This window comes from Ruditapes philippinarum, unplaced genomic scaffold, assembly GCF_026571515.1.
Source record: "Ruditapes philippinarum isolate M1 unplaced genomic scaffold, ASM2657151v2 ctg719_1_1_1_1, whole genome shotgun sequence".
In the NCBI taxonomy this organism is placed as follows: domain Eukaryota; kingdom Metazoa; phylum Mollusca; class Bivalvia; order Venerida; family Veneridae; genus Ruditapes; species Ruditapes philippinarum.
Window position 1 is genome coordinate 590,572 of NW_026861463.1, and position 16,804 is coordinate 607,375.

Sequence of the window (16,804 nt, forward strand, 5' to 3'; positions counted from 1 at the left end):
AAAAATTTCTATTATCAAATCATGTTCGAAACAGTTACAAATAACCTTTCATTTTCCCAATATACTAAACTTTTCATAAGTCAATTTTTGACCTTCAAGTGTGGCCTTGACCTTCAGCTGGCACAAGGGTATGATGGGTTCTGCACATCGCCCAATTGGAGTGAACATTTGAGTAAAGTTTGAAGAAAATCCTTCCATTAGTATAGAATTTATAGAGCGGACACAACATATTGTCTAGTATTGATTGTATGTAAATTTAAAGACTTAAAAAGGGGCATAACTTTGTCAAAATGCAATACAGAGTTATGAAACTTGACCTGCATATCGTAATTGTGACACCTCATATATCTTTTAAGTTTCAAGCAAATACCTATGCTAGTTTCCGAAATATTCAAGAACATGTTTTAATCTAAGAACATTTTCTAAGTCAATTTTTGACCTTCAAGTCTGACCTTGACCTTTAGCCTGCACAAAGGTGACATGGATTCTGCACATAACCTTGTTTAGGTGAACATTTGAGAAAAGTTTGAAGAAAATTCTTCCATTAGTATAGGATTTATAGAGCGGACATGACATATTGTCTAATATATGATTGTATGTAAATTTGAAGATTAAAAAGGGGCATAACTTTGTTAAAATGCAATACAGAGTTATGAAACTTGACCAGCATATCTTAATTGTGACACTTCATTTATATTTTAAGTTTCAAGCAAATACCTTTCCTAGATTCAGAAATATTCAGATATATGTTAAAATTAAAGAACATTTTCTAAGTCAATTTTTGACCTTCAAGTGTGACCTTGACCTTAAGCCGGCAAAAGAGTGACATGGGTTCTGCACATAACCTTGTTGAGGTGAACATTTGAGCCAAGTTTGAAGAAAATCTTTCAATAAGTGTAGGACTTACAGAGCGGACACGACATACTGTGTGACCTTCAATTGTGACCTTGACCTTGAGCTGACACATGGGCAACATAAGTTCTGCACATTCCCTTGTTGAAATGAACATTTGAGCCAAGTTTGAAGAAAATCTTTCAATTAGTGTAGGACTTACAGAGCGGACACGACATATTGTGTAATATTTGATTGTTTGATATTTGACCTTCAATTGTGACCTTGACCTTAAAATGACACATGGGCAACATGAGTTCTGCACATCCCCTTGTTGAGGTGAACATTTTAGCCAAGTTTGAAGAAAATCTTTCAATTATTGTAGGACCTACAGAGCGGACACGACATACTGTCTAATATATGATTGTGTTTGATATTTGACCTTCAATTGTGACCTTGACCTTGAGCTGACACATGGGCAACATGGGTTCTGCACATCCCCTTGCTGAGGTGAACATTTGAGCCAAGTTTGAAGAAAATCCTTCAAGTGGTATAGGAGTTATAGAGCGGACACGAAAATGGAGACGGACGGACCGACCGACCGACCGACTGACCGACCGACCGACCGACCGACCGACCGACGCGACAAAGCGAATCCATTATAGCCCCCCCCACATTTTGTGGTGGGGGTATAATTACATAAATAAGCGTAAGTTTAATGATAATACTGGTAATATTTAAATAAATATGATAACAAAATAGGAAAATAACTTACTTTCATAAAATGATAACCAGTGAACTAACACAGTAAATCTTTAAGTAATAACTCAGTATTTTCTTGAAAATATAATCACATATACAATGTACATTGTATGTATTTATCCTGTCCTAAGCTCAAGTATTTTGAAAGAAAAACCATAGCAAGGGCACCTAACATGTTGCTGTGAATTAAATGTCTTGAGAAGTTAATAATATAACAGCGTGAGAAGTAAGTCTCGTGTGAACAGCAGATTGCCAAATCACTGCTGCACTGTAATTTTTGTTCATGAATGTTTTAAAATGATTGTGAGCAATTAAGTTTCAATTGGAAAAGGAGCTGTGAATTTAATCTATCTAAATTGAAAGCAAATTGGAGGCTAAAACAGATGCCTTAATAATATAAACATTGCATCCTTATTGCTACTTTTTCAAGTAAAGCTTAACAGTTAACAATTTTTCAAAATATTTAGTTTACTTCATTCGATCATTCTAGCTACATGTAGGGGTCCGAATAATTGGCTGATGTTCAAAGAGTTGATAACATAATTGTGGTCACTCACGTGTCATCAAGGTCATTCTGTATGGTGTATAACTCCGGTTACTTAGCTAACTTTTGTACATTATATTCTTACATTTAATCATATAAAAATCACCATCTTTTGTACATACACATATAGCAACATATTAACAATGGTAGTAATTGTGCAAATATAAAAATAAGACGTATATTCATATACTACATTAGTAAAAAGTAAATCATACAAAAAGTCTATTTTAACCCTTACATATGAATATCTTAAATGAATATGTCCATGTTTCAATCTGGACAAAGACCATTCATCATTTTCTAGGGAAAATTTTGACAATGTCTACTGATATATCTTATATATACCAGGATCTGTACTGGCCTATAATGGTAGACCAACTTAGGTGCACAACTTTTTGTCTCTTTGAATACGACAGTTTGACAATATGACATTTAACCGACTTTAACCATCAGCAGGTTTAAGGTTAATTATGAAATCTGGCTAAAAATACACACAAAAAAACACGAGTAAAAAAATCTGTTTTTACCTTTTAAATGATCATCCATGGCCAAATATGAGACCATTATATCTTTATTATCGTTCATATCCTTCATTATCAACAATGTGTACATTCACGTATAAATTATGTCCACACTACCACCAACAACAATGTTAAATAATAGCTCACTTTGTCAAAACACTAGGTCTAAACACGTCAAGGTAACATGCACATAAAAAAGTCTGTTTTACGATCAAGTCCTCATAAAATGTGTGCATTAAGTTTGCTATATTCAGTTAAGCTGCTCAAGATTTTATTAAAGGCAAATACTTTAAATGAGTCTTTTAATGTCAAAGAAAACTCAAAGGTGTGACAAATTATGTCTGAAAATAAATCATGAATTGATTATGACAGGAATTAGAGCTTGAAAAAAAACTCTAACTTGTTAATTATCATTTGTTTGCATTCTGTTGTTGACATATTAATGAATGTATTCAATAATGATAATAATTATAGTTAACAATAATAATAGTAATTTCTGCAACCTTTAAAATCATAATTTTTTATGAAATTTCATTATAAACTAATAATTTTGAATTAACCTTATTATGTTTAATCAAAAACTGAAATTCAAATGTCTTCAAAACAAAATTACATTCCAAAGTGACTATCAAATATTATTCATTTGATGATATTTTGAAAGAATAAGCTTATTTAATGTTATGTTGTATTCCAGTTTGAAGATTATGATATTGCCAGCTTTTTTATTGAAATTTATCATTTATTTTAAGGAATATTTCTAAAGGCTACTGTAATCACTTTAAGTTCAAGCAGGTTAAAAACCTATTTTTGACATGATGGGACTGGAAATAATTTTTCAAGATTAATCTTCCATTTGATGTATAGGTTGAGATAAGTAGTCTTTTTATTTATACATTAAGATATTTACCACACAGCATAATGCAGTATGTCGCTCTCATACCCACTTTATAAACCGAAAATTAATCTGAGGGAGATTTTATTCTAGGTAGCAATTTTATGAAGGGGATTTTGTCCACTTCAAAATTTCACACATGAAGCGGATTGTGTCCACCCATGGAGGGGATTATGTCCAGATATACAAAAATACATGAAGGGGATTTTGTCCGAAGGGGATTATGTCCGTACACCAAGTAGCTTGTGTGCAAAATTTCAGATCATTCTCTCACTCCGTTTTTCCAGAATAATAACTCTAATTGTGAAAAATTACCCAAAATTGAAAATCCTCAAATTGGGCAAAGAATAGCAAAAAAATATGGGTGTCAGTGTATTTCTGAGCTTATTCATTTGTATATCATTTTGTTTTAGTGCCCCAGGTGATCTATGTAAGAAATTCAAATTTTATGTTTTAAGACATTGGACCTCAGTGAAGTTCCTGTAAAGGCGTTATAATTATATACATTACTAACCATTACTTTTCTATTTCCATTACTCAGGAATAAATGAACTATTTCAGCCAACATAACTGGCTTGACGATGTTTCCATGAATGATCAAATAAAGAATTGACATTTACTAGTATGTTAACACCTGTACGGACCCTATATACACAATATCTGACAGTTGTGGTGACATTTAGTACTGTTTTACAATCATTTGATACATCCTGTCTATGTTTATGTGTGGGATTTGGAAAAAAAGAAAATTAAGTTTCTTTCCCAAAAATTTAACATTTTTTACTTCCACAAGGGTTTTCATCATTTAAGTTACAAAACCTTTTAAAAAAAAAATTTGAAAATCTTACATATATCAGCTAGGGCACTAAAATTGAAAACGATGAAAAAGATTATAATTATGTAAGTATCGAAAATCAATATTTAATGGAATAATAAAATACTAAAATAATTCTATTTAAAAGTTATACACCCTTCAATATCAGCTAAATTACGGTCCTTGGCGGCAGTCTTTAAATGGATCGGTTTACCGATATAGCACATTTTATATTTGGCACACTTAAAGACCTATTATACTAAATTGCTTTATCTGGCTCTTAGATTAATTTTCAAGCATCATAGCTGCATCAAGAACTTGACCATTCTTCTGATGGAGTCATTCATACAGGTAATAGGGCTGTCATTGATGGAAAATTTTGTATCGCTATATCAAGCCACAAATATCGACAATATATGAGCCGCATCACAACAAAACCAACATAATGGGTTTGCGACCAGCATGGATCCAGACCAGCCTGCGCATCAGCGCAGTCTGATCAGGATCCATGCTGTTCGTTATCAGTTTCTCTAATTGTTGTAGGGTTTGTAAGCGAACAGCATGGATCCTGATCAGACTGCGCGGATGCGCAGGCTGGTCTGGATCCATGCTGGTTGCAAACCCATTATGTTGGTTTTGTCGTGACACGGCTCATATCTACTTTGACAGTAGATACAATGAAAAACATTGATTTAATATGTGTTATAAATTGGGATCAAAGTGTTTATGCATGCTTGTATAATAGTAGTTGTATTAGACATTACAAATACTACAAACTAACAGAAAGTTACTTTGTTTTTGTTTTGTTTTTCTGTCACTCTGACATTTGAAAACAGAGTTTAAAGTTCAAGTTAGCCAAGAAAACTGGAAAAAAGTTACTTCTCTTATTAGGCTAAATAAAAAGGTTTATTTTACTAACAGAACTAAATTTTAGCTTGTATTGATATTTGAAAGTCTGTAATGATATTGTATCGGATGATGAATATCAATGATATATCAATATTGCCATATTCAATGACAGCCCTTACAGGTAACAACTGATGTACTTACTTTTTGGTAAAAAATTATCACAATGATGCTAAATAGCTACAGTAGTCAAGTAAATATTGTACACTAAAACCTTCTGAAAGTTATATCAGTCTGTCAATATCAGAAAGTTGGACTGTAAGTTTAGATAGAATACTTATGATTTTAGATATAATAATCTTCAAGTCCATCATTTCAGCTCAAAAGGGGCAGCACAGGATTTGAAATCCAAGAGTGGCAAGTTTGATCATCTTCTCCATGACAACTGATCTGACATACAGTCTAATGATCACTTTATGTGTCCCACCTATGATTCAGAAATTACAAGGCTTTAGTCTGCAGTCACTTGAGGAGAAATTGGTAATTACTGGTTAGTTATTCAGAAAAGCCAGTTCGGTGGACCATACGCTGAGATATGACCAAAAGATGTGTTAAAGTCGGCTTATAAAACAAACAAACCTGACCATGCAGGTCAGATACAGTAACAAATGTGAATACAAATCATAAACATGCAATTTGTTTTGCATAATTCAAATAAAAACAAATGCGGTGTAACAAAACTTCAAATGCATAACGATAATGATCAGACAAATTTGAATTTAAAAACCATCCGATTACCTTGAATAATTTTAAAACATTCCCTTAAACATCAATTAGCGAGTCTACATTCACCTACATTCACAAAGACCGGTTCAGTGAATATTCATCATATAATTGTATTTGTATCAATCATTCACGTAAACCGTCATTAAAATACCATCACATTTATAAACATTTGAAATATACTTTTACAGATCATTATGATTACTTATAATTATATTAAACCCAAATTATATACACCGGATTTTCATTTTTATCTGAGGCAACAGATGTGTCAACAAAAACAACAAATGTGGCTAAGGGTCAAGGGAAAAGTTTAATCTACACAGATTTTAACCGCATTTCAACCGATTTATCATATGGATTGCCAATCTGTTCATAGTGAAAATCCTGATACAACATTTTTTGTTGGCTTTAAAGGGACTCCACTAAAGTTTTTTTTAGATGAAAGATAGTGCATTGTAAAGCCATAACTGTTAAAGTTTATATCCAACCGGATTATATGGGGAAAACCCACAATTGCTAAGTTCCGTATAACATGTATTAATTTGATAATGAGTCTGATGACTATGAGCTTTTATTGGGATTTCTATCTTCTTAATATGTTGACCACAGCTACAACGTTTTAAAAGAAAATAAACAGATTCATCTTGGACAAAAATGTTACAAGAATTTCATTTATCCCTAAAACCAGCTACATTTAAAAGTTAACCTCGAAATCTTGGCTGGTCATTGGTTAACAACCTTTGACTACCTTGTCAATCATGATCCATCAAATATAGCAGCATCATACCTGTCAAACTTTTGGTGTACTGCACCCTATAATCCCAACAGATATAATTAATTGGCCTCAGGCTCCTAAATTTCAAATGTCACATCAACCAGAGTTTACAAATTGAAAAACTCACACTTGTAACTAATGACTTTGTACTTTTTCTTCAAACTATTACGAAACTTTTACGCTAATAGGTGATAAATATTTCAACAATCCTGTCATGCACTGGACATAAATAAGTTAGAATATATACAATCCCATGCTGTATAGAAAACAGTCAAAAAGCAATGTTATAAAGCTTCTGAATATTCTTATATCTATGATATACAAATATGCTTCACATTGCAGATCAAGCAAGGCACTAACTAAAGGGAGGTAACAAAAACTTACTCAGTTTAATTTCTGAAATAAAGGGAAATAATTTAAGCACATGCATACATAAAATTATGTAAGTTTGAAAAAAAAACATTAGAGGATTGATTGAAACACTTTCCTTTATTGTTTCTTAAACCCAACTCTTTTAAGTAGCATTGCACTCAGAAACCCAAAAATATTACTTCCAAAAACATAACTACAGTTGACTCTCGGTAACTCGAAATCCAAGGGACTGGGCATTTTACTTCGAGAGAAACGGAATTCGAGTAATGTGGAACTACCGCCATTACGTTGACATTCGTACATGTATATACATGTGCCTGATTGAATGTGTAAAGAAGTAGGTTGTTATTGTTGTTAGCGGCAATGCTGCAATATTTGACCATTGAAATGACGACAAATAACTTACAACTACAAATTGTAAATGAACAAAAATATATCATTCAAAATTTAATACATGTATATTAATAGTGAAACATAAACACACAATTGTATTTGATTTAATTGATCATCGGACGAAAATGAAATTAGCAACTATCGTGAACCGTAAGTACAAATTAATGTATGCAATATGACGGAACATTAATTATACAAATGTTATTTACGTTGATAACACACATCAATACCTAGGCTTTTATATGAATAACACCCGTCAGACTGGCACGAGTCAACTTTCTTAAAGCAATGTAATTAAATTTTAATTTAGTTATCTAACTGTTAAAGCCAATTAAGTCCTGAAACGGATTAAAGCCACTTTTACGACGTGTAAATAATACATGATGACCGGCAATTAAAAATTACTATGAAACGTGTAAATCACGAGTGACAACATCTCACCTTGATGTCGCCGACCTTTGATCAGTCGGCTGTTTTCACACTTCGACTCATTGAGATGAAAATATGTTATACTTTAATTGACGGGACCAAATTTTCTTTTCGACTAAACAGGAGTCTCGGTAAGTCAAAATTTGACCTAAGCGGAGTTAAAATACAAAGATAAAGAAGGAAATTTGACGGGACTTTAGAAATTATTCGACTAAGGCGGAATTTTGAGTAAAGCGATTTTGACTTATTGAGAGTCAACTGTATATTTAACAGAGAAAAAAGCATGTGTAAAAATAATTCCACATCTCACTCTCAATACATAAAAAACCTAAACCAACCTAAACCTACACAATGGACAAAAATGCAAAAAATATCTTAGAAAATATTTTTAGAAATACGAACCTGAATCAAATGCTGAGTTCTTTTGTTTGAGAAGAACTTTCTCCTTCCCTGGATTTCTTTCCAGACTTGCAAAGCCATTTCCCATCCTTGGATATCTAAGGCTGCTAGAATTATTGAGCAATTTAGAGCCGTTGTCTTCACTTAATTTCCCAGATAAGTTCATGTCCCTCTTTGGGGGAGGAGGAGTGATACTTTTTGGTGGTGGGGCAGGGGTTACACTTTTTGGAGGTGAAGGGGTGTTTCTCTTCTGTGGCGGAGGGGTGTACCTTTCTGCTTGAGAGGGTGTTTCAGGAAGAGCTCTTGGTTTTCTTTCCGCACCAGTCCCATTAGTTTTAAGTGATTGTGCCCCTGATGAGTCAGATGTTGACCCCTCAGATCTCATGTGAATGGGGTTCAGGTATTCTTCTTGTTCAGTCATGTTCATGTATGCGAGATTGTCCATGTGTAACATGTCATACCTATCTGAGCTTACTGACTCGCTCTTCTCTTTGGCCATTTTTCCTGCACTTTCTCTTTCAATTTATTTTGCTTTCTTTCAGTTAGTTCTACCAACACTTTTATTCCATCTGTAACAAAAAAGGGGAAAAATCAGAAAATAAAGTCATATGCTTTTATTTGCAATATTGAAGCAATTTACATTTGATACTTTTTAACAAGTACTATGGCTGTGTTGATGTAACCTAATAGCCACTTTATGCCACCATAATAATTATTTCAGGCAAGAGCTGGCACCTGAGAAGAACCACTGGCATTCAAAGGGAAAATTTACCTAATAACAAACACTGCAGACCATAATCAGATGGTACAGATTGTGCCAGTTGATTTGATCTACACTGGTTGCATGGGTAGATCCAACAGGCTAAAAGTAAATTAATTAAAAATATTATGAACAAATGAAGATGAAAAATGAAGAAATAAAAATCAAATTATTATAAATTCAGTAAAATTTTAAAACAATAACTACAAAATGTTATAGTTTTTACAGATATAAACAGATACAAACCTTTTGTTGTTAATATCTCAAGCATTAAATGACCTATGTTTACCTGTTACAATGCTTTCTCATTACCACATGAAACCACAATTTACATTTGTCAAATTCACTAAACAGCTACAATTAAACACTTATCACATGATTCAAGTAAACCCTCTTATGCATGCTTAGAAAAATATAATGTTACTATAAATAGCATACACCTGTGATGGGGATTTTACTCTCTTTTTTGGAGGTTTTAACATTGACCCATCACCATTTTTGGTTTTCCTTCATGAAGAGTTATTGAATGATGAGTTGTTGGCAGACAGACATATTACAACATTTTAGGTCAGTCTGTCAATGTGCAGTCTGAAATAAAGGGCAACTCTCCAATCATGTCAAAATAGACACAAATTGTAATATTTATTGTGATGTATTGTTATGTTTGTCACTTTGTGTATATTTTTTTTTGTACATGTATATTTTTTGTACATGTATATTCTTTGTACAAGATTTAAATATAACACATCTATATCAGAAACATTAACATAGCTGTTAGTAGTTCTTCTGAAAACTGGTAAAGATTGAGGACTGTCCAAGCATATTTATTCCAGCAAATTTCTGAGTGCTTTAAGGAAATGTCATGGGTACATTTTGCCAACACAAAATTGACTTGAACATTCATGTATCTGCAGGTATTGGGTTTGTGCGGTAGGATTCTTTAGATTTCAGCTATTTTTGTGTGTTTGTGTGTGTGATTTTTTTCAGGAACAACATTCTAATGCTTAAGTGAACAAAGAAAGAAACAATTGACTTTGGCACATGCCCTATTTAGTAAAATATTCATTCATTATTTTTATGATGAAAGATATTATTGTTTTAAAAGCAAACAGATTATCTGAATCTGAAAGAGAACCTGTGTCAGAAATTTTGATTTGATGACTCACCAACAAATTTCAGACCAATTATTGACATTTGAACTCTAAATTGGACCTTGACCTTTATTACCTTTACCAAGCTTAAAATATCTTAAAACTTTTAATCAAAACCATTCATTATTTCTAGGAAAAAATTCAAAATTTTTACTTACTGAAAAGCAAACAGTGCAGACCATGTTAAGAGGTTACAAAATAATTGCTGACTGATCTTTTGTCTGCACTGACTAGATGGGTAGAAACTGTTGCTGGCAACAGACTAAGGATTATTAAGCACTTTATGTCATAAAGTTTTTTCTTTTCATTCATATCCTCCACCAACTGACAAAGCAAATTGGTCCAAACAAGATGTTCATGACCATTTTAGAAAATTTGACCTTCAAGTGTAACCTTGACCTTTGAGCTGCAGATATTACTCTTCAATGTGACATACATTTTAGCGTCATCATGTAACAAGTTATTTATCAATTTATCATCAAATGAAAGCTCATTATAAAAATATAGGGTCAGCTAAATATTGAGTGATCATAGTTTTAAATTATGAAAGATGGACTGATTTAAATATATTGAACCACCATTAAAGCAGCATACCTCCAGATTCATGTTAATTTTAATGAAAATTTTGAAAAATGTATTTCAAAGTAACGTACTGTGAAGTGACCAAAGAAAGTAATTTCAACATTGCAAACAGCACTTAAAATCCACTTAAATTACCAAAATTCAAAGATAAAAATATGCAAAATAGCCCTTACTGTGGTAGTCATTCACTAGAAATAATTATGGTGGTAACTACTGCATGTACTGCAAAATCAGTCCTTAATCACACATAACATGTAAATTATAACTTGAATCTTGAATCTTTTTACTTTCCTAAAAAAATTAGTTCATTTTTCTCAAGTTTGTTTTTCTTGAAATATTTTGGCTCATATCTGAAGGCATGCAGCTTTTATTTGTGGCGATAATATTGGAAGCTGACAGCAATGACCTTGACACAAGTAGGTAAAAGAGCTTTTGATTTCAACAGTTCATGTTTTAACAAACAAAATAATTACATGAATAATTAAAAACATGAATAAAATAATACTAAATGGTTTAATCTAGTCTTCTGCTATTTTTAGAAATTAGTATGACAAATGAAGTAGGTACACAATTTTTATCATTTATAATCTTGTATCACATACAAAATTTGTTCAACCATAGAGGATCCTGGTATAAAAGTACATGAAACTGTTGATTTTATCTCTTTTTAAATGATTACCATTTGTCAAAATATAAGTTGCCCTCAGGTTCTACGCCTTTAACGATAAATGTATTTCTAAAAGAAAACCTTGAATGAAACAATAATATTAATTAAACTAATACATTTAATTATACAAAAGTGTGAGTGGTAGAAAAGCATTGTTTCTATTGTTAAAAGATGTTTCCATCATTATTAAACTGTTCTTATGATGCTGCTCCAAAATACCATTATGTGGAGAAGTTGGCCATTCCATGAGGAGAACAGATTTTATACATTAAAGCTATATCTAGATTCTACTAAAATGGATGCTAAAGCCTATATCATTATAAAATATATATGTTTACATGTATAATATATACCTGTTTTACTTTCTCCAATTACTTGTTTACATGTTGCTCATATAATTCTCCTCTAATCCAATCTCATGTACACTGTAATTTCACATCTTGTATTGAAAAGGTCATCTATAAATTAAGAAATAACCCACTGAATCTTTTAATGTAACATTAAGGTTTAAAAATCCAACTTATTTTTTTTTCATTCCATGTGTAACCTAAGTGAACACTGTAATGTAATGTATATAAGTATTTACATATGCATCATTGTATGTGATTATACAAAAATACAACTTGTTTCCCTATGAAACACTTTCCACTCTATGTGTTTTTATGTCCTTTATAGAATTTCTGACTCTACAATACAAATACTAATCATACTAATTTATGTACCACATAATTTCATATTATGTACACACACAAAATTTATTACTTTAAAAATTCGCTTTTTAATGAAACAATACTTTCATTCCTTACTATTTTTTGTGTCTATTCACATATAAACTTGGCTACTTTTTCAAACACAGACGTCTGCTTAATTTGTCAAGTGTAAACAGATGCTTTATGACTTGGTCAGTGTCCCCCCCTAAATGCATGAAATAATTACCTGACGATCTGCTGACAGATGAACCATACCGTATAGGTTACTAATATCGCCCCTGGCAACCATATGTCAAACACCACCTCCATCATTTTCTTAGCCAATCAGCTGTTGTAAAGGTGTGTAATTTTTTTTTTTAATTGACTAAAAGTAAAACAATTAACTCATAACAGATCTATCACATACATGTAGTATGATGTATATAAAGTACAAAAAATAAATTCGTCAGACAGCATCCCTGAGAGGTATTGACAAACAAGGGCTTTTCAATTTTTCTATTTTAAAGACCCTGACTGCTTGAAAAAAGTTATTTTTTGTCCAATAAATTTTTTTTTTAAAAAATGCTCATTTTTTTGCTACTGATATATTGTAATTGTACTGCATTATACTACAACCAAATATTCTGAAATCAGACAATTCATAATTATTGTTCTTGTTTGTTTGTTATTTTTTTTTAGTATTAAATAAAAAGTAAACATTTATTTTGTATTAAATTATAAAAAGTTAACCTTTTATCAATTGAGTCATCCTTATAAATAATGAACAAATTCAAAATACCACAGCAGATTGTCTGAAAATCTTGAAAATCTTATACTAAATAAAACTGTGCAAGAAACTTCTATTTATCCATTATCATTATAAATTCATTGATTATCCAAAAAACATTTTGAATGTACGACCCACAATCATTATAAATTTGATATCCACTATCATTATAAAATTAATAATGTTGCAAGAAGTAATGTGTCAATAAAATATTATAAAAAGTTTGATTAAATGTCAATTGTGAAGTAACAATGTCATTTCTAAGAAATACAGACCTACTTAAGTATAGATAATATTATGCTTACTTTTAACTTCATGTACACAAAATATATAAAAGCTATACTTTAATGGAAAAAGAATTGACAAAAAGTAAAATATAAGTAAAATGATTTTTATTCCACCAACACTTTAACCAAACATAATTATAATAAAAACCCATAACTAACCAATGAATAAATCAAATATTTAATCATTTTATACTCCAAAAACAGGTACATGATTGTATAATTATACCAGTCTTGTTGGCGATAGATGGTACATGTATGTTTGAGTAGGGTGGTATGCTGTCCCGGTCATCATTGTAGGTTAATACCAAGGACCAGTGACACTGGTTTAGTCACTCGGTAAGTAGGATATTATAGCTCCACTGTTCATTATAAATAGTCCAGCTAAAGATAAGTTTTGTTTTTTTTTTACAATTACATAATTATAGTAAAGACCCTGAGGACATTTTGTCTATGAATAAATATTATGTCAATGTTAAGATGCATATTTGAAGTTTTCAAAAATGTGTAAAAAATTTTTATAATGTTATTTTACAATGGTAACTGGAATCAACTGATATTTTTTTCACAGAATGTTTATTAAATTTTGGTATATAAAAGTTAGTACATGTGTTTTAACCTTTCATTTAAAAACAATTAAAAAATTAAAAACAAAAAAAACAAACACCAAAGCAAAATAAAACAATTATTGAAAAATAATGATTTTTTTTCATGGCATTTACACACAGGCTTTTTCCTGTGCGCATCATGTTGGAGCATTATATGTCTAAAGTACCTGCTGTCCTTAGATGTACAATGTTAAAATGGGGTAAGACTTAATTATAAAAAAAAGAAAGAAGAAAACAGTCAGAACAAGTTATTCATCAAATAAGGATTTTACACCAGTGTCACTTTGATCATGACCTTTGACATAACTAACTCAAAATCAATGGGGTCATAAACTTGTTATGGCAATGTTCCTTTAAAGTTTCACAAAAGTAAGCTTATTCCTTCTCAAATTAGCAAGAAGACAGGAATTTGCACACAATATGTCACAGTGTTACCTTGACCTAATGACCTCAAAATAAGTGGTGTAATCTATTGAACAGGGGAAATGTCTCAAGATTCCAAGTCACAGACACTTGGGGTGTGGAGCTTAAAACGCCTTTAAAATCCAAATAAAATGTATATTTGTCAATCCCAACACATGTACTGATCATATATATCAAAAAAACTTACCGTATATAAGCCATTTGAAAAAACATATATAATAATACTATAGACCTTGAAATTTTTTCAAAACGGCTTATATTAAGTTTTTTTGATATATATGATCAGTACAAATTGTGCTCGGATTGACAAATATACATTTTTTATTTGGATTTTAAAGATGTTTTAAGCCCCACACCCCAAGTGTCTGTGTTCCAAATTTCATATAACATAGGATTATTTGGAGGACAATATTTTTACATCAAATGTCACTGTGACCTTGACCTTCTAATGACTTCAGAATGAATAGGGGTCATCTGCTGGCCCTATCAAGTATAAAACAACATACCCAGCAGTGATCAAGTTATTGACATTGATAGGACAAATGGATAGACTGGCAAATTAAATTTCTATCTATTATTTATACAAAACCATGACTTGTATGTTACAGTTCAACTTACTTCAGTACGGTCATACTCAGCCTATTTTTCAATAGACGATCATCTTATTAGAAAGTACAAAGTATGATGTCAATAAGTTCTTACCTTATCACTTGACAATTTTGTTTGTGTAATAACCACATTCTTAGTGTGTTTGTCCCAGGACAGGTTATTTGAAATGGTTGCACCTAGGTTTTTGCTGTGGTCTACAGAATGAAGACTTTCTTCTCATCATTTGTGATGTGGGTGTTGCTGAAACTCATATGCAATTTTCCTCCTCCTCTTTTTTACGGCATCCAGGCTCTTTTGTAACTTTATCTTGTCCTCCATGTCTTAGCAGATGTAATATATATTATCTGCAAACATCTGTCTGATAATGAACAATTAACCTGGCATGTCATTGATGTTAAAGAACATTACAGAGGGCCTGAAATGTATTCAATATATGCCAAAGCTAGATTCTGAGATATTTTTGTTCTGGGTCAGAATCTCACTTCTGGCGTTGAGATATTGCCCTATTATACAAAACAGCACAACTATTTGGACTAGCCAAAGAAGGACCTTGTGGAACACCAGAGTACATCGTCCCTAGAAGATTTTACACCTTCTTTGACAATCTGTTGCTTTCTGTTATGAAGGACATTGGACAAAAATTTCCACTATGCCAGCCTACAAATACATAAGTGGTTTTAAGTTTCAGAGAAGCCTATGTACAATGAGGAACTTGGTTTATTATGCTTTAAATAGTGTGAAATCTACTTGATATGGTTGTCACTTGGTTTATTTCTCTTATGTACCCTTAAATACGTTTTTTCTTCCAAAGGCATCTGCCAAAGAATAATCTGTTTTATCATAATTATAATACAGAAGCAGAATATCCTCATTATCCTGATAATATACAGATATAAGCATGGCTATATCCTGGAATAGACCCCATTTTACCTAAATAATAAGGATAAAATTTTAAATTCATAATGTCATGTAAATCTTGTTACAAATTTATTTGTGATTTTCTCTCATACTAATTTCATTAAATCGCATTGTTCAAAGAAATAGTCACATTTAAGCGTACATTTAAATAAACTTTTAAACGGAGATAAAGGGATAAATTGCAAGGGAATTTGTTTACATAATCACCGTACCGCGTACCTGCTTACATCGTTGTAAAATGATGCAGGTAAAAATTAATAAATTGGCTTAAATATTCTATACTATTTATATTGATTTTGTAAAGTATTACATTTTTGTATTTTATGGTATCATTTCTGTGCAGCATTTAATTGCATTTTATATTTGAATATATTTTATTAAACGCTGTAAGCGGTAAAAGTCAAATTGAGCACAGTTTTTGAATTCCTAAAATAAAAGATATTTCTGGATTAAATCTTGAATTTTATAGTTTTTTACAATACAACATCTGAACAGGCATCTTTGTTTTTAGAAATTAAAGGTATTGGTGATATAATTCTATACTGAAATCCATTTTATATTTTATTTTGTGTTGTTGTGAACATGTCCATGCATGTCAAATTTATGATAAAACACAGTTTTCTAATAAGATGATGATCATCTATTGAATTGTTTATTGTGTGCCGCATCTGATCACTCCAAACTAAGTCAAAATAAATAAGCATTGGTATTCCTCCATTGTTTAATGTTTATTTTAAGTTGTAATTTACGTTGCAAACGGGGAAATTTAATGAATTAGTTATCTTTAAAAATTATAATTGTGGCACAGTCTTATTTTAGAATCTGGTGTCCAAAATTCCACTTGTCTGCTCGATGTTATAATGAGGCAAGACAAGTACAAAATTGTAGTATGCTTGCTGATGAAATAAACCATTTTGTTTACATTTAATGATGCACTGGCTCAACATTACTTCATTAGTTAA

The 16,804-nt window shown here is 31.4% G+C and overlaps 1 protein-coding gene across 3 annotated transcripts in view; it reads right to left on the minus strand.

Annotated features, from left to right (window-relative positions):
* The window catches only part of LOC132715689 (uncharacterized), a 36,874-nt gene extending 24,976 nt beyond the window's left edge, over positions 1-11,898 (minus strand). The window contains exons 1-3 of one of the 3 annotated variants that reach the window (XM_060698746.1): positions 11,878-11,898; positions 8,368-8,933; positions 7,156-7,167 (exon numbers count right to left, since the gene is read on the minus strand). In XM_060698746.1, coding sequence (XP_060554729.1) covers positions 7,156-7,167; positions 8,368-8,863 — 508 coding nt within the window. In that variant the 5' untranslated portion in view covers positions 8,864-8,933; positions 11,878-11,898. Of the gene's footprint in view, positions 1-7,155; positions 7,168-8,367; positions 8,934-9,370; positions 9,521-11,877 lie in introns of those variants that run through there. The other 2 variants (XM_060698745.1, XM_060698747.1) reach the window with 2 other exon arrangements.
* Positions 11,899-16,804: the final 4,906 nt, after the last annotated feature.